Source organism: Myxine glutinosa, chromosome 2 (assembly GCF_964187855.1).
Source record: "Myxine glutinosa chromosome 2, kmMyxGlut1.1, whole genome shotgun sequence".
Classification (NCBI taxonomy): Eukaryota; Metazoa; Chordata; class Myxini; order Myxiniformes; family Myxinidae; genus Myxine; species Myxine glutinosa.
The window spans coordinates 174,704,303-174,727,270 of record NC_136262.1 but is presented as its reverse complement, the minus strand read 5'-3'; the positions used below and the strand labels follow the sequence as shown (position 1 = coordinate 174,727,270).

At 41.3% G+C, this 22,968-nt stretch overlaps 1 protein-coding gene across 15 annotated transcripts in view; it reads right to left on the bottom strand.

Annotated features, from left to right (window-relative positions):
• LINGO1 (leucine rich repeat and Ig domain containing 1) overlaps window positions 1–22,968 on the bottom strand; it is a 502,233-nt gene that overhangs the window by 360,129 nt on the left and 119,136 nt on the right. For 8 of the 15 annotated variants that reach the window (XM_078771951.1, XM_078771950.1, XM_078771958.1 and 5 more), the window contains one exon: window positions 21,478–21,623. The exons of the other annotated variants lie outside the window; for them this stretch is intronic. Coding sequence is in view for 3 of the 8 variants with exons in the window: in XM_078771950.1 (XP_078628076.1) it covers window positions 21,478–21,510 (33 nt within the window). In the remaining 5 variants the exon portion in view is untranslated. The remainder of the gene's footprint in view (window positions 1–21,477; window positions 21,624–22,968) is intronic. 15 annotated transcript variants of the gene reach the window in all.

The following is a 22,968-nucleotide window of genomic DNA, read 5'->3' as shown; positions in this document are numbered from 1 at the left end:
CACAATTTGTCCGTCGATTGATAGGAATGGTCATGAGCCTCATGTTGACTCTACGAAAGCTCTAGAGGACACCATCAACATCTTTCGGTTTAAGGATGTGTGGAGATCACAACACCCACTCTCACGCTGTTATACATGGTGTAGATGCAATGATGGTATTATGTCAATGGCAAGGCTCGACAGATTTTATGTGAACAAGCCAATGTTGAATGTGGTGTCTGTCTCCAAAATTTTACCAACTGGATTCAAAGACCACAGTTTAATCTCAATGTCCTTTAAGTTACCCTTTCCACCCGGTGGTAGTGCTTACTGGTCTTTGAATACTCGTCTCCTACATGACAAGGAATTTAATGAGGCCTTTCACGTCGTGTGGGAGAAAATTTGCTCCTCCAGACCTGAGTATGATAGTCTCCGGCTGTGGTGGGACATTGCAAAATCCCAAATTAAGAATTTCTGTCAACAATATAGTGCATACACCACTAAAATCCAATCAATATCAATCGATCAGTTAAAATCTGAAATTATATCATTGGAACAGAATGTTGACGAGGTTGGGAGAGGTGCACGTGACCAACTAATATGGGCAAAGAAAGCGGTGCTGGAGGAAGCGGTATGGCAACGGGCGATGGGTGCCTTGGTCCGAATGCGAATGAGCTATTTAACTCTGGACATGCCAAACAAAGAGTTCTTTAAGTTAGAGTCTTCCCTCAAAAGGTCACAACAAATTCATACTTTAGTCACTCCCAATGGATCGCTGGTGACCTCCCAGCAGGCGATCAGGTGTACTCTGAAAGGGTTCTATTCTAACTTGTATTCTCCTCAGAACGTGGACAATGAGGTGATACGAGAGTTAACTGCTGGGCTTCCCAGTGTCGAGGAGGATGAGCGATGCATGCTTGATTCCCCAATTTCGGCTGATGAACCTGAAGCAGCTGTGTGGAGCCTGAAAGATGGGAAAGCTTCTGGAATAGATGGCCTGCCCGCAGAATTCTACAAGACCTTCTGGGCCCTTGTGGGACCTGACTTATTCGATGTACTCGATGAAAGCATACGTGCCGGAGAACTTCCAATGTCTTGTAGACGAGCAGTCGTTTGTTTGCTACCAAAAGCTGGGAATCTTCAACTTGTTGATAACTGGCGACCTGTCTCCTTATTGTGTGTTGATTACAAGATTCTCTCGAAAGTACTTGCTAATCGTATGAAGACTGTGATCAGTTCAGTTATACACCCGGACCAGACCTATTGTGTGCCTGGAAAATCTATTTATGATAATATTTTTTTGGTAAGAGATGTTATTTACATGCAATAATTTCCTGCATGACGATTTTGGATTGCTGTTTCTTGATCAAACTAAGGCCTTCGATAGTGTTGACCACAAGTACCTTTTTCTGTCCTGAAAGGAATGGGGTTTGGTGAGACTTTCATCTCTTATGTGAAACTCCTGTATACTAATACTCAATGTATGATAAAGATCAGCAATAGGTTTTGCTCTCCCTTTCCTTTCCAACGGGGTATTCGCCAAGGGTGCCCCCTCTCTGGGCTTTTATATATAGTCGCCCTTGAACCACTCCTTCGGTCTATTAGACAGCGAATACCTCAGGGAATGAGAAGTATAGAAGGAGCAGAATTTGTGCAGACGGCTTATGCTGATGATGTCTGTGTTTTGATTAGAAGCTCCAATGATGTCTCTGCTTTACAACGTTGTATGCGAGATTTCTCTGCAGCCTCTTCCGGTGGGATCAATTGGAATAAAAGTACAGCATTATGGTGTGGCAAAGGCAATCTCTCTTGTGTATCACCACCCTCACTCCCACACAACCTGGTCTGGAGAACGGACGGGGTTAAATATCTTGGAGTGCATATCGGTAATCGTGAAACAGAAATGAAAAATTGGGAAGGAGTGTTGGAACAAATTATGCACAGATTGAAAGCATGGGAAGGACTGCTGAGGTCCATCTCCTATCGAGGCCGTACCCTTGTCATAAACAATCTGGTTGCAACAAAATTATGGCACAGAATTATTGCTTTACAGCCATCAAACCAACTAATTATGGCTACTCAGCGAATGCTGGTAAACTTCTTTTGGAGTGGCTACCATTGGCTGAGGCCTGAGATATTGTACTACCCCCGGAAGGAAGGTGGCCAGGGCATTGTTGATATCTCTGGCCAGGTTGTGGCCTTTCGGCTGCAGTCTCTGCAGAGACTACTGTTCGCTGAACAGCTGCCCTGGCGGCCCTTTGCATTTTTTCTGGTACAACAGGCTGGTAGACTGAGATATGATCGGCAGCTTCTTTTGATAGATCTTGAGCATATAAATTTTGCCTCTCTTCCGAGATTCTATCAGAGTTTATTGGACACTTGGAAAAGGTTTGACGTCCACCGCTTGAGGGCTATAATTGTCGAATGTTCCTTCAAGAACCCCTTTTCTTCAATAACTTTTTTCCTGGTATCCCTCATAGCCATGCCCTGATTTAAAAAATTATCCAAGGAGGGATTAACAAAGTATGTGATCTGAGAGATTCATCTGGAGTTAAGTGGAAACCTGCTGGTTTGGTGGCAACCTCAGTTGGATCTCGGTCTGTCCGACTTGTAGACCAAGTTGTACGTATAGTCATTAGAAAATTTAGACAGCTAAACATCGGCTGGGAAGGTGTTGGTAACATTGAGGATTTTCGGTTAGGTTTCCCTGAAATCAAAGTGCTCCTTTCTTCTTCTCTTCAGCCGGAGATTGAACATACCCCCCCTTTTCATCTTGTAACTAAGATTGGAATCCGTGATCTCTCTCGACAAAATAAGAATGTACCCCTCTCTGGGAGAATACGAGTAGCTTTGTGGTCAGAGCGGTTAGGGTCGGGGTCTCCGTCTACTCCCCTTTGGCCTCACATGTACACATTACCAATACATCGTGTGTTAGCGGATATACAATGGAGGTTAGCACACTGGGCGCTTCCCTCCAATATTTTTGTTCACCGTATTAACAGCTCACTGCCAGAAACTTGTCCGTTCTGTGATCAGAAAGAGGATTTGTTTCATGCTTATGTACAGTGTCGTAGACTGACATCGCTTTTCTTATTCCTTGAATATCTTTTTCACCAACTGTCCTTCCGTTTCAATATGCATATGTTTATATTTGGTGTGTCTTTCAGGCCCACATGTAGAGACGTGGGTGTTCTTCTCAATTTTTTGGTTGCTGTTGCAAAATATGCAATATATAAATCTCGGAAAATTAAAATAGATAACGGCTATGGCTCTGATGCTATTTCTATTTTTAAAGGGTTTGTCTCAACACGACTCAAGCTAGAATTTGATTTCTTTGTCAGTAATGGAAACGTCCAACTTTTTGAGAGAAAGTGGTGTTTTGGCAATGTTTTGTGCTCAGTCGATGATTCAAAAGTGGTAATTACTTTATAATTCCTGATTGATTGAATTTTTTTCTTTGGAACTGATTGCTTGCAGATATGTTTCTTCCTGTGTCCTTGAATACCTCTCTCTCTCTCTCTCTCTCTCTCTCTCTCTCTCTCTCTCTCTCTCACTCTCACTCTCACTCTCACTCTCACTCTCACTCTCACTCTCACTCTCACTCTCACTCTCACTCTCACTCTCACTCTCACTCTCACTCTCACTCTCACTCTCACTCTCACTCTCTCCCACTCTCTCCCTCTCTCTCCCACTCTCTCCCTCTCTCTCCCACTCTCTCCCACTTATCGGCTGTCGGTGCTTTGAGTGTGGCGTCATGGCGGCTGTGAGCAACTGCTCTGTGCTTTGGTGAGCCCGTTGCGTTTTTCCCCTCCCCTCCCTCTCCTTCTCCATCCTGTGTGCTTCGGCATTGTGTTTTCATCCGTTCTGCACCCTTGTCTTCGAGAGAGAGAGAGAGAGGATTGAGAGCGGGCCCTTGTTGGGTGCGGCCTACTGGCTTTGACGGCGCTTTGTAAGCCATTTTTGTGCTTAGAACGCACTTTTTTATTTACTTTAGCTCGATTATTTAGGTTTGATACCCTCTTGTCCGGTCCGGACAAGGTGGGGGGGGGGGGGGGGGATTTGATCTGTTTGTTGGTGTTCGACAAACATTGGGTTCTCTCGGTTCTTGGCTACGAACTTTTCTTTGGTCGAGTTAGAATGGCGGGCGAACGTTTCCGCATTGATACGTACGAATCGCTAACTCGTAAACACGGGCGAGCTTGTGTTCCTCCCAATGAGGTGGAAATTAACGATGTGCTTTCCGCCATTGGAAACATCGTTGGTGCACACAGTATTCGCGCTGCCTCTCGGATGAATAAGAAATTTGTCGTTTTTTTGTCCGAGGAGCACATGGTAGCGAGTGTAGTCGAACAAGGCTTGTTCATTGAACCGAACACGTTCCTCTCTGTGTTCGCTTTACAAGCCCCGACGGTAAAGATTAACATCAGTAATATCCCGCCATTTATTAGAAATGAGGAGTTACGTGAACAATTAAACAAGTTCGGTAAGGTCGTATCGAGGATTTCGATGGTGCCGATGTGAAATGTTTGCGATCGATTCAAACATGTCATGTCCTTTAAGAGAGTGGTGTACATGATACTGCCTGCAAATGTAAAAACGCTCAATGTCGTGTTGAGTGTGAAAATCAACGGCTTTGAATACAAAATGTATGCCTCCTCGGAGGCTATGACGTGTTTCGAGTGTGGGGCTTACGGGCATGTGAGGAGTGCCTGTCCCAATGCGGTTGAACTGCAGGAACGCGGAGGATTGGTGAGGAGCGACTCCTCTTCACCGCACCATGAAGGGGAGGAGGCGGATCGAGTGGTTAATCCACCCACCGCACCGACTGCGGTGAGTGAAGCGCCAGACCCGTCCCCCCCGACCGGGGGGGTGGGGGAGGGAGTGATAGACTTAGAACGTGAGGTGACTAACCCTGCCCCTCCACTTAAGGTGGGAATAAAAGTGGTTGAACCCTCTCTCATTTCGTCCACGGTACACGACAGTGCGGATGATACCATGGAAGTATCCGTAGTGGACACCAGGAAAAAAGGTCAGAAGCGTTCAAGTGATGAATCCTGTGATTCCGAAGAAAAACAAAATAAGATTCAGATCGTGTCAGGTTCGCAGGACCTCCAGGGTGAGGCCTACACCGGAAACTCCTTGGCGGTAATGGAGATGGTACAGGAAGTGTGTGTACATGAGGAAGATTCGCTGGCACCACTTGCTGAGATTGAGTATGACCCGGAAAATAGTCGATCCTCTCAAGATGTGGTAAGTCCTTGTCCTGATAACCAAACTCGCTCAGACGAGTTAGCAGCTGGATCTGCCAGTGAGGAAAAAATAGATAAAGGGGAAAGTCCTTGCGACTGTGAGGATAACGTTAACCCTTCCCTGACAGATAAAAATGAAAGGGATGATGAGGTGGGGGACATACTTATAGCCACAGAGGATATGGTAAATTTGGAAGGGTCTGCAAAGAGTGCGGAGGTCCTTGACCCTGTAGAATTGCTGTTTCCAAAACTAAGTGTTCAGCAAATAGGAGGAAAAGATGCAGATCAAGATGAAGCACTTGATTCTGATGAAACCTCTTCTACTCCACTCTTTAGTGCTTCAAGTGCTCAAGAGAGTGAGGCGTGTGATGACAATACCATCACCATGGTTTCTCAAGAAAATGTTATCAAGTTCCTTGAAGAAACGTTCAGGAAAAGACATGTAAAAATCAAAGACTACTTTCCGAATCTGCATGATTTTATTTTGACTGCAAAGAACATGATTCGTGAACCTTATCAGGTTAACATGTCAGAACCTCAATTCCAGAGGCTAAGAAAATGTGTAACTCGAGCGGGCAAGGAACTTTATGAATAGTTAACAGAGTGGAGATAAAAGTAGCATCCTTAAACATCAACGGTGGTCGCAGTTGTGTGCGTCGCCTCCAGGTGTTTCAAATGTTTCAGAATGAAAAAATTGATGTGCTGATGTTACAAGAGACGCATGCAAATCAGTCTTCTGAGGTTGAGTGGCGTAATATCTTTAAAGGTTGTCACTTTTTCTCCAGTGCTTTTGTTGATGCCAAGGCTGGTGTTGCAGTAGTCTTACATCCTAGACTCCAGCCGTTGGAGATCAGATGTAGAGAAATTTGCAAGGGCCATTTACTATCTGTGGAGTTTGTCAGCGGTAACCAAAAGATTTGCACGACTAATGTATACTGCCCTAGTGCGAACTCTGCAAGAAGTGCTTTTCTTCACAAGTTAGCAGGTTTTTTAAGCACTATTGACCTGTCCATGTTGGTTTGCTTGGGGGGAGACTACAACTGTACCCTCAACCCACAACTTGATAGAAACACTCCTGAGCCTCATCCACTGAGTGCAAGGCCTTTGGCACAGCTCATTAAAAAATTTCAACTTGTGGATGTGTGGCGGGTACAGAACCCTAATATCCGGCAGTACACGTGGGTTTGTGCCGCAAGAAATCTTTTGACAATGGCTCGTTTGGATAGAATTTATGTTAACCATGATAAGGTAAATCTTGTCAAGAATTCATATATAAGGCCATCTGGTTTTTCTGATCATCACATGGTTGTTGTTGTATGTGGCCTACCTCATCACGTGTGTAGAAGTGCATATTGGACTTTCAATGTCAAACTTTTACAAAGTGAGCATTTCAAAGAAGCATTCAGAATGGTATGGAAGGAATGTGAAATGCAAAAGTTTTCCTACCTAAATTTAAGGCAATGGTGGGATTGCACAAAATCCCAAATTAAGTGTTTTTGCCAGCAATACTGTCGTTATAATACCTGTAGCACACTCGGTGTGATAACTGCCTTAAAAAACGATATACTTTATTGTGAGCAGAAATCTGGAATGTCCAACGAAAATGTCCAGCAGTTGTCAGAGAAAAGAACACTACTGGCTGAAATGGTGAGAGAGCGTGCATCTGGTGCTTTCGTCCGACTGCGAATGGACAATATCCAACTTGACAAACCAAACAAAGACTTTTTCAACCTGGAAAAGACAGCCAAGACCCCTCAACAAATTCACGCTTTGCGCTCTTCTGCCGGTGCGCTTCTGTCTTCTCAAAGTGACATCAAAGATGAATTACGAAACTTTTATTCAAAGCTGTTTGCCTTGAGAACTGTGAACCAGGAAAACAGAAACGAGATGTTTGAACTGCTCCCATCTTTGTCTGAAGACCAGCGACAACAACTGGAGCCTGGCATCTCTCTCGGAGAACTTACTGTTGCTCTTAAAGGAATTCAAGATGGGAAAGCCCCTGGACTTGACGGCCTCCCAGTTGAATTTTACAAGGCCTTTTGGGACATTCTAGGCCCTACTCTACTTGACATCTTTCATGATAGCCTTGAACAAGGTGAATTGCCACTAAGTTGCCGGAGGTCAGTTTTGTGTCTCCTTCCAAAAAAAGGGAACTTGCAAGACGCCACAAATTGGCGGCCTGTGTCACTCCTAAATACGGACTATAAAATATTGTCGAAGGCGCTCGCGATACGTCTAAAGGAAGTCATCCCCCTTTTGATTGATATTGATCAGTCTTATTGTGTTCCTGAGCGTTCTATTTACGATAACATTTTTTTGGTGAGAGACTTGATCAGTCTCGGTCGTACTACATCTCATGGTTTTGGTTTGGTTCTTTTAGATCAAGAAAAAGCTTTTGACAGTGTTGACCATTCTTATTTGTTTGCTGTACTACAGAGAGCTGGTTTTGGACAAAATTTTGTTTCCTATGTTAAGTTGTTGTATGAAAATGCATCCTGTCTGTTGAAGGTAAACAACAGCTTATGTTGCCCTTTTCCCTTTCAGCGAGGCATCCGTCAGGGCTGCCCGCTTTCAGGAATGCTATACAGTCTCTCGGTCGAACCTTTACTAGCTTTGCTCCGAAACTCAGTGGAAGGAGTCTCCTTAACAAAAAACCACAAAATGGTTACTTCAGCTTATGCGGATGACATTTGTGTTGCTGTTTCCAGCCAAAATGATGTGGGTGAGGTCTTTCGATGTCTGTCCCAGTTTGAGCTCGCCTCCACGGCAAAAGTAAATTGGAACAAAAGTGTTGCCTTATGGGTGGGCCCCAGTCCACCTTCCTCAGCTCTGCCTGTGTTACCAGGAGGAATGCAGTGGAACAAAGAGGGGTTTAAATATTTAGGGTTATTTCTCGGAGTCCAAGCATATGAACAAAAAAATTGGGAGGGTTTCTTGGAAAGAATTCAGCAGAAACTGGCTAGATGGAAACGGTTGCACCACCTTTTATCGCTTAAGGCAAGGGTGACAATAATAAATAACCTGGTGGTTCCTTTTATTTGGCATAAAGTTATCCCCCTCCAACCTCCGAGATACTTGGTCACAGGCATTCAGAGGGTTCTAACTCAGTTTTTCTGGGGAGGCCACCATTGGCTTGGACCAGACACGGTGTGCAGACCCCGAAATGCAGGTGGCCAAAGCTTGATACATGTTCCGAGTCGGATAATGGCTTTCCGCATGTGGACGATAAAGCGTTTATTGTATGGTGAGTGTGTCCCGTGGCGGCCTCTCACAAACGCTTGGCTGCAGGAAGCAGATGGGTTGAAGTATGACCGAGAGCTCTTCCTCATGGACCTGCAGCATGTCAACACGACTCTGCTCCCCGAGTTTCATCAGAGCCTTCTGAATGCCTGGCAAGTCCTTGGAATACAATGATTAGAGGTTTCCTACGATGCAAAAAAATATATGCATGAGCCATTGGTTCTGAATCCTTTATTCCCTGAAATTTCAACCTCCAGGTCATTTATGCATTGCTTCACCTGTAATGGAATAAACAGAGTGCGAGACCTGATGAAGCCTTCCCTAAATGGATGGTTATCCACCGGTTCTCTCACATCAAAAGTGGGGGTTCGGTCATCTAGAATGGTGGACAAAGTTTTGAGAGTTGTGATTAAAACTTTCAGGGAATTAAATATCGGGTGGACTGGGGCAGATGAAGTGGTGGACTCTCGTCTCTATTTCCCCGAGCTCCAAGTCACCTCAAAAAAACAACAGAGTGTCTTCTCAAAGTCAGATGGTTGCGGTGTGTTCCATGTGATGGGAAAAAAAGTTATTTATGGGATATGCCAAAAGGTGCTTATACCGGGTTTCACAAAACCTTTAAAAAATCGGTGGGATGACATCATTCCGGCTAATTCGTTCCTATCTCCAGTGTGGAAAGAGATGTATAGGTCTCCAACCTTAGGTCGAACCGGAGACTTAAATTGGAGACTAGTTCATCAGGCCCTGGTCACGAAACACTTACTTAATAAGTTTGATCCTTCTGTACTGAATGTTTGTCCTTTTTGTAAAGAGGCTGAAAATGTGACCCATGCTTTTGTGAAATGTAAGAGATTGGTACCCCTTTTTTGTTTCCTCCAACAGCTCTTTTATAAATTTCAGTTTGTTTTTTCTGTTGCAATTTTTGTGTATGGCATTGAAAGGAGCACAAAGAACAAGACAGCGGTCCCTTTCTTGAATTTTCTGTGCGGAATTGCTAAACTCGCAATATATAAAACTAGAAAGATCAAATTGAGTGGCAGAGATGAAAATGTGCTGTTTTGCTTCAAAGGAATAGTGTCGGCCCGGATAAGTTTCGGCAGTGTGAACGACGATTGTTTTACAGATGAGGTGTTGAGTTTGTTTTTGTAAATTATACTTACGCTCAATGTCCACATATACATGTATATACATTCTTTTTGCTTGTACAACTTTTTTTTTCTTGTAAAAATTTTGTGGTGTTCTTCCATGTGTGTTTTGATACTTTTATAATAAAAGTCTCTCTCTCTCTCTCTCTCTCTCTCTCTTTCTCTTTCTCTTTCTCTTTCTCTTTCTCTTTCTCTTTCTCATACTCTCTCATACTCTCTCATACTCTCTCATACTCTATTTATGTTTATGGACAACTGTTGTCTTAGAAACCATTAAGAATTTCTGCTATTTATTGTGCTCTAGGTGAATCTACACTCTAAACGCGTTTTGATTGAACTTGTGCTTAGATTGAGTCATTCACTCTCAATTGTTTATGTATTGACTTGAACCATGATTTGGCATCCAGGTTTTGATTTGTGGGGGTGATGGGGGCTCGTTCATTTCCCCATCTCCTTCACAGGCTGCTCATCTTTATTGAGTTGAAAACGGAATTCCTTTATTTTGTGTTACTAGGGGAACCGTTGGTCCATTTGACCAAATTTTCATTGGTCTGCATGGGCTGGTAGCATACCTGACTGCCGGACTCACGGCCTTTTGGGTCCTCAGAGTCTTTTGGGTGCCTGAGGACTGTTGGGTATGTTGGGTCCTTTGGCTCTTTTGGGTTCTCGAGAACTGTTGGTTATTTGGGGTCTCAGGGACTTTTGGGTTCTCGGGAACTGTTTGTATTTTACGTCTTCTGTGTCATTTGGGTTCTTTGGAGCTTTTGGGTCTTCAGGGACTTTTGGGTCCTCTGGGTATTTGGGGTCTCAAGGGTCTTTGAAGGTCGAAGGGGTCTCAGCAGTCTAAAAAGTTAAAAGGTTCATTTCAATAAATAGTACGTAATACGTAATTAATTAATAGACGTACGTAATTAATAGACACAAACAGTATGCCTCACACACACACACAGACACACACACACACACAACTCATCCATTTAGTAGAGTAGATAAAAGGCCTTGCTCATCTGTTCTTGAGACTGGGCCACAATGAGCTGGTGCTTTAGACTGTCATCACAATATTATCTTACCGATCAAAAGCTAAAACGATAACAAAAGTTTATAGTGTTGATTTTATGATAAGCAGCGAGGAAGAGATTTTGTGCTACAAAGAAGATAACTTTGGTTGAGCCTCTTCGGCTCTTTCAAGACATTCTGTCAGACAAGACATTCAGCAGCTTGTCAGAGAAAGAGTTCAATTGCAATGCCACGTTTAGCCTCTTCCTCTTCCTTTTCACAATTTATAAACTGGCAAGCAAATTTTCTAATTGTCTGTCTTATTTTAACTGAAATTATAATGCTCATTTTATCCACAACTGTTTAACTTTAAGGGTTTTTTTTTTTTCATTTTATGCAACAAAAGGTGCAGCAACCCAAGCTGTCTATGGCAGTACAATATAAGTTTTCAGATTGCCACTTTAGCCACCTCTGAGATGCTTCAATCAGGTACTCGTCAGCGTATTGGCAGCGACACAGGTGGAACTTCAACTGTCAAAATAGATGATAATGGGGGTGAGGTCAAGGTTACATGGGGGCCTCCAGCTGAATGGCGGCCTCCGCAACACCGTTGACTTGAAGGAGAACACTCTTGCTCAACATCCCTTGACATTTGTCCTTGATGGCATAATATTCCCCTATTATTTTAGTTTTTGAAATATACAATCTATCAGCAGGATTCTCTTGGCAACCCAGAAAAATTGGTCATTATCTTGCCTGCTGAAGGTTGGGTGCAACATTCTTGAGGGATGGTGATCCCTTGAGATACAAAACGCATGGATTCCAATTTGGTTCAGGATCCCAGTGGGAGATAGCAGTTATAACTTGTCACTCAGAAGTTACAAGATTTGTCTTTTTCAAAGTCTCATAGAAGAAGGCTCATAGAAGAGTGAGGAATGTGAGTCATCATGCATGACGTAGTTGATAAAGATGAGTTATAAAATGGTATAACAAAGCTCTAGGGTGCCAATGAATACCCCATTCCTCTTACTCTTTGAATGCTGCTTGGCTCGAGCAATTCTATCAACGCAGTGTAAATTTTTACCTCTTTTTAAATTAAAAAATACGCGAAAATTTAATCTGCAGCAACAGAAAACTTTTCAGAATCGCAGTGGGAGATACTTTGACATATCATTGTCCAATACTTGGATATATATTTCTCCTCCGAGGGCCGAGTAAAACATTAAATTGACACCGGTGAGACCTGGCTTATTTTAATACATAAAGTGTATTAAAGTAATTTGGGAGGATTTTACTTCATCACACCTTTACAATTCTCAAATCTTAACCAGCCCAGATTTATGTGTTTGTATGTATGTATGTATATGTATGTATGTATGTATATATATATATATATGTACATATATATATATATGTATATATATATATATATATATATATATATACATATACATATATATATATATATATATAATATATATATACACAGACTTGGCATTTAATATGGAATTTTTTTTTTTTCTTGACTTGGGTTTCCTTTCTGAACTCAGAATATCAATCTGGTGAGTTTCTTTTACGCTTCGGTGATTTCTTTGTTAAAAGAACCATGTCACTGATTGTCTGTCGCAGCAAGAAGTCAATAACAGGATTATATCACAGGTGGCGTGACAAAATGTACGGACAGGTACATTTGACGATTGGCTTCACAATCGGGTATATAAGGGTTGTTGCGTTCTGTATTAGTGGAAAACAACTGCTGCACGTCTACAAAAGTTATTGCCGCTTCCTCTGGAGATGGTCCGTCAACTCGACAATGCTGTTTGTTATGGAGTGGTGGCTTTACGAAATTCCGGCATGAAACAGTGTGCTATTGCTCGGCAGTATGGCATCACTCAAGGTCAGGTGTCAAAGATCCCGAAACGAAATGCTCAGAGGGGTGTCCCTCCTCCAATATCGAGGCCAGGACGTCCCCACAGAACCACAAGGAGGGATGATCGCCAGCTGCACCGGTTATTCTGCAATGGCCGTACCAAGTCAGCTAATCGGCTTAGGGCTGAGTGGCAGCAACTGACAAATGTACCTGTATCCAGAAGGCTAATCAACCAACGACTGGTTCAAGCAGGCTATCGTGCCAGGCGTCCCCTGAGAAAGCCACGCCTGACAAGACAATACCGCCAGCGCCGATTACAGTGGGCCAGAGAGCACCGTCAATGGCAGCCAGGACACTGGAATCACGTGATCTTCAGTGACGAGTCTTGATTTCTGGTCTATCGTCAAGATGGCCATGTCTGAGTGCACAGACAAGTGCATGAAGCCTACAACGAAGATTGTATAGTGCCAAGAGTCCACGCTGGAGGTGGTGGGGTGACCGTTTGGGCTGCTTTTCATGCAGGGGGCTAAACTGACCTGGTTGTTCTGAATGGAAACCTGAACCAGTTCAAGTACAGGGCCATTCTGGAAGAAACATTGCTTCCATTTGCTCGTGTAGCCTTTCGAGGAAGCTTTGTCTTCCAAGATGACAATGCATGGCCTCATCGTGCTCGCATGATCCAACACTTTCTTGCTGTCTGTGGTGTAGAGCATATGGAGTGGCCTGCCATGTCCCCGGATATGAATCCGATAGAGAACTTGTGGGCAGAATTAACGCGTCAAATCGACAACTTGGACCAGCAGCCTGCCTCTGTGCGTGAATTGCAGCAGGCTATTGTCACTACATGGCAAGCGATTCCTGTCCAAACCTTGGCAAATCTCGTGAACAGTAAGCCTCGACGTGTACGTGCTCTCCTGAATGCTCATGGGGGTTACACGAAGTACTGAACTGTAATTTTACTGTCCGTAATCCCAGTTGTAATTTAACTTTTGTTTTTGTTAAAAAAACAATTTGGCCAATGTGCAAAATAAAGAAATACTTCTGGAAAACGTACAGAAGTTTAACACAGTACTGTCCATGAATTGAGTTCAATATCAGTTTACATCACTTTCAAGGATCAATTTATTTGTTTCGAAATGTCAAATGTGGTTTTTGTTTCTTTTAAAGGTCACATTAACAAAATCTAGAATAATTTCAACATAATTCCAATGAACTTTTGGTTCTAAGTCAACTTGAAAAGTAAGTTCACCCCCACAGAAAAAAATATTCCATATTAAATGCCAAGTCTGTATATCTATATATATATATATATATATATGTATAATTGTATATATATATATATATATATATATATATATATATATATATATATATATATATATATATATATATATTTATGTCTCGAGTAATTTTTTTACATTTGTAAAATATTTAACGGTAATTTAATAGTAAACATAGTGCATTCAGAAAGTATTCAGACCCCTTCACTTTTTTCACATTTTGTTATGTTGCAGCCTTATGCTGAAATCGTTTAAATTCTTTTTTCCCCTCATCAATCGACACTCAGTACCCCATAATGACAAAGAGAAAACAGGATTTTAGAAAGTTTTGCAAATTTATTAAAAATATAAAACTGAAATATCACATTGACATAAGTATTCATACTCTTTGCTATGACACTTGAAATTTAGCTCAGGTGCCTCCCATTTCTCTTGATCATCTTTGAGATGTTTCTACACCTTGATTGGAGTCCACCTGTGGTAAATTCAATTGATTGGACATGATTTGGAAAAGCACACACCTGTCTGTAAGATCTCACAGCTGACAATGCATATCAGAGCAAAAACCAAGCCATGAGGTCGAAGGAACTGCCTGCAGAGCTCAGAGACAGGATTGTGTCGAGGCACAGATCTGGAGAAGCCTACAAAAGAATCGCTGCTGCATTGAAGGTTCCCAAGAGCACAGTGGCCTCCATAATTATTAAATGGAAGAAGTTTGGAACAACCAGGACTCTTCCTCGAGCTGGCCGCCCGGCCAAACTGGGCAATCGGGGGAGAAGGGCCTTGGTAAGAGAGGTGACCAAGAACCCGATGGTCACTCTGGCTCAGCTCCAGAGATCCTGTGTGGAGATGGGAGAAACTTCCAGAAGGACAACCATCACTGCAACACTCCACCGATCTGGGATTTATGGCAGAGTGGCCAGACGGAAGCCAAACAGTTCAATCTTGGTTTCATCAGACCACAAAATCTTGTTTCTCACAGTCTGAGAGTCCCCTCGGTGTTTTTTTGCAAACTCCAAGCGGGCTTTCATGTGTCTTTCACTGAGGATAGGGGAGGCTTCCATCTTCATTTCAGGTGAGCTAAAAATCGATCCCCCCAAAAAAACACAACAGCAACAATCACATGGAGCTCTTGTAGACCTATGACACATCACATGTAAAGATAAAGAGAACAATGATTGGGGTTTTTGAGCAAATAACTCCAGCAATATTGATTAATTATTTTGATTATACATAAATGGGGGGAGATGACTCAAGATTAAATAATTTTAAAAATCATATTCACTATATAGGATTGAAGAGTGAGTTAAGAAAAGAGTTTTCATAAATATTATGATTCTACTGAAACATTTAAACATGTTAATAGGAATAAGTGTATGTTGCTCATTGTCTTTCAACTTGGGAAAATCGTTGTTTTTGATCATCTCGTAATGGAACCAATATCTTCGCCAATATTCTGAATGGTCTCACTTGTCAATGAATGATTTATCAAAGTACGGAGTCAAATAATGCAGGAATTATCTGCACTCCTTCAGCACAGTTTCTGGGTGAGCAGGCCCCACAATGGAAAAGGATTACATTGGTACATCAGGTAGCATCAGTGTGGACATTCAAGGAAGACCATGTTGCAGGCAATAAGATGGGTCGCATTGCCAATTATGAACTATCTAAATAACGTCGTTGCATATGAGAGACCATGCTGGAAGAGTGATAACAACACTCGTATTTATTAACATGTTTAAATGGGTTATCCTGTTTGCGTTACCATCTGACAACCCTTGGCTTGTGTTGCAAGGAACTCAGATTCAATTCCCATATACTGTGTGACGTCGATTCCCATATACCATTGTCCACGGATTCCTTGCAATTCATGAAAATTTCCCAAAAACATGAAAGAAACCCACAAAGTGCTGGATTCACTTGTTCGTAGCCCAGAAATGCTTTTTGTCATCGGCTGTTCTCCACCAATTAGAAGCAAGCTTTCATAACTTACCCCAGGTATTATACATTTTTGGTTCTTTGGGTTGAACTCATTTGAACTCATTTGCATACAAATAGTGGCTAGAACATGCCCATATAATGACCATATTTGGTTCGGGATCTGTGCGTGTCGGCCACAAAATGTGGCCCGCCGCGCTTTATGGGTTAAATTAGTGCAATTAAATTAAACAATCCTGGTGGCATAAACGAACAATCAAGAAACTGAATGTTCATTTGGCAGAAATTATGGAGCATAATAGCTGCAGGAGAATATAAAAACAAGGTATGTTCTTCCATCGGCATTGTATCTGGAAACGATAATTTTTCCAACAATTAGAACCATTCACAAATATCATTATTGTTTCCACACGTTCACACATTTGAATATGGTTTTGTACTTCATCTCCTGGTAAAGTGGAATTCATTCAGAAACTCTTAAAACCAAATAATTCACAAACTACCACAATGGCAACATTTATTTTGGAGTCATAACACGCTTGGGAATGAACAGTCAATGCAATATTTCATTCCTGTGGTTACTATTTCAGGAAATGAAAGTTTCCTGAAGTTCATTTTTTATTCAAAGTGGTACAACAAGAAATCTCCATGTGATGATGAAATACCCGCTCGAACAGGTGTTAATTACATGCTTGATCACAACTCCTAATTGCCTTCAGTCACAAGGCTTGTTAGAACTTAGGGAATCGAGCATCAATTACACGACCCAAAAAACTAATCAACCCCATTACTTTGTCACCCAACAATAACATGACAAAGAAAATCAAATTTAGATAATTTAACCATTTAACCAAAGCCTGGCGTTGGCATTGCGGTTAGGGTGCTGGCTTGGGATCCTAGGATCCTGGGTTTGAATCCTGGTCTTTCGCTGAATTAATGCCAGGGGGGGTTTTGACTCAGCCTGTCATCCTCCGAGGTCGGCAAATTGAGTACCAGTTCACTGTACCAGTTCCAGTGTATGTGTATGTGTCGCAAGAGGGGACTAACAGGGTTGGCAGCAGGAAGGGCATCCGGCCATAAAACATTGCTTCAAAAATGGGACCACAGTGCCCGAAAAAGGCCAACCCCTGCTCTGCGGGGAAAAATGGCATCTAAAGGTGGTCAGTCAGTCAACCATTGGTACACACTTGTTTTATGAGGTTATTAAAAAATGCTATATACATATATGTGATCAGACCCCATTACTGTCGTGGGTATCAGGAAGCAATTGCCACACCAGCTATTGCTGCATGCATCCTGACCAACAAGAAATACCTGCTACACATTAACCTGTTTGTGTTACACAAAACAGTTCTGGGAGCAGCCAGGAACAATTTAATTTTTAACAAGGACCTGATGCTCAAGGTCCAACACCTTTTGGGTAGTATGAGGAAGAGATCTGTGTAATATGAAAGCTAAATCTTGAACGGTTTTTGAAGTATCACATATACAATCCAAGCTACTGAAATGGTTGCCATGGTAACAGAATTTAGACAATCACTGTCGTGATCTAATCAGGTTGAGATAATGTCATGAGAGTTAGATATCTGCAATATGAAAGCTAAATGTTCAACGATTTTTAAAATATCACGTACACAAAAGTGCATGGACAGATTTATCAGTCGGACGGAGCTCATTTTAATGTTCACGTCTCTGACCTTATTAGAGGAGTGGTGGACAAAAACGCTTCTTCTGGATAAACAGGTGACTATTCAACATGAGCTTAGCAGAGCTACAGCCCCCTACATCTCCATATGATTTTACTGCAACCAATACTGGGAAAAATAATTTAATTTTCAACTTTATAGACCAGTCCACCCTAGATAGAGAGCATCCAACCATGGTCACATGTCTCAGGCTTATTAATATGAGGGAGGCCTTTTTATACAAAAAGGTTAAAAAAAAATTACAACATTTAAACAACTTGGAATGCCACACTTTGACGCTGTGGCCAAAGTACACAGTCCAACAAGACCGTCCCATAAGCATACACAGGCACCAATTGGCTGCTTGCTAAAAGGAAAACACGATAGATGGAAGGAACCATTGTGGAAGATTCGAGAATGTGGGAAGGGGAGAGGATAGGGCCTTTTTGAAAACAGACATTTTGGCAGGAAGCACGAGAGCCGGCTAAACATTTTTTAGTTCAACATCATGTCTTTGATGACAGTAATCACATATGCTTATTCTGACATCCACTATGAAATAACTATTCTAAACCAAGTCCCGTTTAGCCCCGAGGACATATTCGTAACACTGGATTACCCAAAATCGATCTCACCTTTTCACTACGAAAAATTAATTTATTTGTAGGGAAAGGAGGCAGAAACCATCAATGTATAAGAGTTTGTGTGGGAAAGAATGCCACACTATTCACATCTTTATCACATTGTCGTGAATTATTTCTACATGGCATCTTCCTGTAAAAAATGGATTTACTTTTACCTTTTCAGGTAAATCCGGTACATTACTCACCCATAATTGGTTTCATTCCCATCATTACAAAAATAAGTTTTTTTTTTCCTTTTTCCTAAGAAATTTATGATATTCTTTAGGAAGCTTACAATTGTCAATTGTATCTTTCAAGAGTGATTTTAGAACCTCCTGTGTTGCACTGTGGGTGTCATTCCATCATCGTTGCTTTAAAAATATAAAAATGTAACTAAATTAAATTGAATTAAAAAAAAAAATCTTAATAGTTTTTATATATTAAAAAAACAAGCCCAAAAGTCCAACAGTGGCGTAGCCGGGCTTTTAAAATATTATAAACCACAAACATATAAACTTTTCAAACAGTCGCTAATGCTGTCTATAACATTAAACAAAGAAATTTGGAGGAATCTCAACATCCGTGAGGTAACTTTTACTTACAGAAATGAGTGAAGATCTACTGTAATCTATATACCTCACAAGGGTTGGGTTAATAACATGCTATCAAAAAACCGAGGCAAATTCCTTACTTCCACGGTTGTTACTACCGTACACCACTTATCATTGATTCATGAACCATACACTGTTTCATTCCATCAAATTTGTATTCACGACATTAGGATTACAGTGTTATGGTCATATTTACTATATTATTATTATTATTACTATTACGAAAATGATACTACTGAAACGATACACTACTGCATTAAGAAACCTGGGCTTAATTTGTCCGAAGCGGCCCAAAAGTGAGGCATGAAGCCTAAGGCCTATACATACCGTATTGTTGGAAAAGCCGTAACGCCGATGCTTTCGATATTTGATGGTCATTTTAACAATCGGTTTGTTTGTGTTTCACACTGAATGAAAAACGTTACGGTAGAGCATGGGGATTGTGATATATGACAGGTTCGACGATATGTTCGGCATGAACGAAAATGGAATCAAAATGCCAGAGTGTGGAGAGTCAGCCGCCGTACCGCCGTAATGACATCAGACGTAATCACATCACCCTGTCATGTGACCAGATCCTCAGCTCTGATTGGTATATGTTTGAGGGGACATTCATACATACATACATACATACATACATATATACATACATACATACATACATACGGACGGACAAACACTGTTCTAGATGGCTTTGCCCTATGAGCTACGCTGTAAAAAGTTAAAAGCTTAAAAATATAAACTTTTTTGCCTTTTGAGAGAAGTCTACAGAATGGTATACAAAAGGAATGAACTAATATTGTGCACACATTATAACGCTTTATCACAATTTAATAATAACTTATTGTAAATGTTGTAAGTATTTCTCAATATAAATAATAAGTACCATTAATTCCAGAAGTATTGGGACAGCACATGCAATATTGCCATGACTCTCCCGTCATGCATTTGCATATTTTCCCAACAATGCAAGACACCATTTTGTTTTCTAATTGTGTGTGGCAGGTGTTAAAATGTAGTTTTAATCATAATTTCACCAAGCAAAGGGCTGACTGACCCTCCACCTGAAATGGTGATTCGATTCCAGCAGTTTGAGACATTGATTATCGCAACAGGCCTTCTGAAGTCGACCGTGGGTAATGGCATTTGGAAATGGAAACAGGTTGCGCCGTATTTGATAGTACAAGTTAGGTTTGTAAATACAAGCACAGCTCAGTCTTTGTTATAAAACTGTTTCCTTTGTGCTTTTTTGGTATGATATAATGAACGTAACAAGTGCATGAGAAATCTAAACAAGTCGTACGTACTGAAGCAGATACTTTGAAGATACAAAAAGTAAACTTTACATTTCATGAAGTGCTTCTCTTTTCTCATTCTGTTTCTCCCCAACAAGACTTCATGTGGTGAAACAGAATACCTTGTTTGTTTGTTAGCGTGTGAATTTACCAACTCTCATGTCGCTGCAAAGAGACTGCCAACCTGAACGCCACATTTCAATTCCCAATTCATCGCTCGAGGAACAGTAGGGAAACGAAGAGACTCTGTGCTCCCGGCTTGTGTTGTCAGTTTTGTCGACAAATCATTGCAGGTTAAAACCTCAAAAAAGAATAGAAACTTTCGTCCTTCATCACCTGTCGGGTTAGCAAGCAGCAGGAAGGAAATAGCACCCTGGAGCTAGCCAGACTTGAGCCTTGCTTCGGAATTACCTTTTGTTATCCTGTGAATAACAATGCTTTAATTTTCTGTTTCACAATAAATACATATATTTTAGCGAGAAGGAGGTAACCTACAACCTCAGGGAATATGGACTATGGATCCCATACAAAAATGCCTTATGGAGTATATCTTGGTACTTTCATGGTATGTAATTCATTTTAGGTCGACTAAAGCATGGTATGGTCACCTCTATTAAGATTAGTAACATATATTGCCCCCATATCCGAAGGTTGGATGAAATTAGAAAAATTATGAAGGGGTCAATATTTCTTCCTATTATCTTTTATATCGACAGATCAGACGAAATGCGCATACCTGTTTCATTCCACTGTACAATCACGTATAATTCCATCCAACGCGGGATTTGACATTTTTTCACGGGCGTATTCACGGTTTCTTGACCTGATTCTACATTCGTAGCCTTGTGCTTTGGGTATTCACAGTTCATCATGGGCGTGTTCGTGATTTTAATGGAATTTTTTTCTTTCCCTTATGAATCATGAACCACCGGGACCTATCCCCCCTTTTCCCATTGAAACAATACTTGGGGAAGAGGAGGGAGGAGGGGGAGGAGAGGGGGGAAAGAGGGGAGGGAAGGGGAGGGGGAGGGGTTCATATATATGCTGGTGGGTGAATGTGGCTCACGTTTCGGAGCTAAGTGTGATGCGATCAGGAAGAAGAAGAAGCCGTATTATCAAATTCGTACACTTCGGGAATTGTTTGATTTATTTGTATTCAAATGTCTGGTGATTGTTTTGTATTTATTGATGCGAATGTGTACTTGTATATAACAGTCATTAATTTTAAAAGGCTTCGGCACTATCGAGCGATTTTTTTTTTTTTTTTTTTTTTTTTGAACTCCAAAAAAACGATCTTTTTTTCATTTTTTTTTTTCTCTTTGCCTAAAACACTCCCAGGCACTCACTGATGAACCTCTGAAAGTTTGACGAAGATCCGTTTAGCCATCCCTGAGAAAAATGGCGACACAGACAGACAGACATCTCTCTGATATATATATATACACACATATATGCAGAGGCTTGCTACAAAGTGGGGGATCAGTATATCAATTAAGTATGGTATATGCAACAATGCAGGAACTCGATGAAAGGATGCTGTGACCTGAGCCATGAGGAATATCATACCGACAAAGCTTCACCATATGTCCTGAAGTACATGGAGACGTTGTGAAATGTGCAAGCTCCACAATGTGTTCATACACAAGTATAAACGTTGAGGCAACTGATCCCCACTTTGTGACCGTCCTGTACAATGGACTTCACTGACTTGTCTGAAAAACATGACAAAATGCAAGTCAATGAAAATCCAAAGAGGTTATTTATGGGAAAGCAATAGTCTTCTGTGCTGTTTGTGAAAGTTATTCCAAAGTGTTTGATCGGACATTACAATAAAATTGGCAATCCTGACGAATGGAGTTACTGCAGAACTCCTTAATACTGGGAAGTTGCAATAAATTTCCTTGATGAATTGATTAAGTGCAAATTCGTTGCTGACAGTTCCTGAATGATCAATAATGCTTTAAATGCCACAGAAGGTTTCTAGGAAAGTGCTTTTGTCATGGACTGCATGGTACAATACTTAAAATTGCGAACTAACATATTACAATCACACGACACTATATTATAATTAACTGGGGCTGGCAGGATAGCCGAGAAGTATGCACAATCTTTGAGCTGTCTAACCTGGCTTGGAATCCAGATCCAGCCATAAACGGTCATTTTGGTGCTTCATATGCAGGACGTATTCGTAACATTGCTGGGACAATTGTTGTTGACTCTTCTGTTTTTCCTTCTGATTAATGGAATCCAGTCTTTTTACCTCCGTCACCGTAGGTGGATGAAAGTTATGCTTTCACCCCTGTCTGTCTGTTTGTCTGTCTGGTTGTTTGTCTGTGAACAAGATATCCCCAAAAGTTGTGGACAGATTCGGACGAAATTTTGCGGAGAAGTAGCGTATGTGACAAGGACGAAATTATTAGAATTTGGTGAAGATCCGGATTCGGCTAGTTTAATTTTTTTAAGTGATTCTTCACCATTGGGAGATCGGGGCAAAAACGATACATAGCAGGATATCTCAAAAAGCTGTGGTCGGATTTGGACCAAACTTGGTGGGCCAGTCGTGTGTATGACAACACCGAATCGATTCGATTTTGGTGAAGATCTGAATATGGATTCGGATACGAGAATTATTTAATTTTTAAGTGATTCTTCACCATTGAGAGATCGGGCCAAAAGCGATATATAACATGATATTTTAAAAAGTTGTGGACGAGTTGTGACTAAACTTGGGGGATGAGTTGGTTCGGTGACAAGAACAAGCCCGTTAGATATTGATTCACATCCGGATCCAGTTCCGGCCTATCAATGGGATACAAAACGTAAACTCTTCAGTCTGGCGGAGGTACGCGCTCTACCGAGTGCCGTTCTAGTTGTTGTTATGCTGCGTTTGTATTTTCTTTCTTGGCACTGTGATGCACTTGTTTGAATTGCAATTTAATTTTTGCTGCAAACAATATATTTTCCCAAAATAAACTTTCTCTTCATTTTTCTTCCCAGGAATTCCAGAATTTCCTGCAACTTTTATTTAATGACATTTTCTCGAATTAGGTCTCCTTA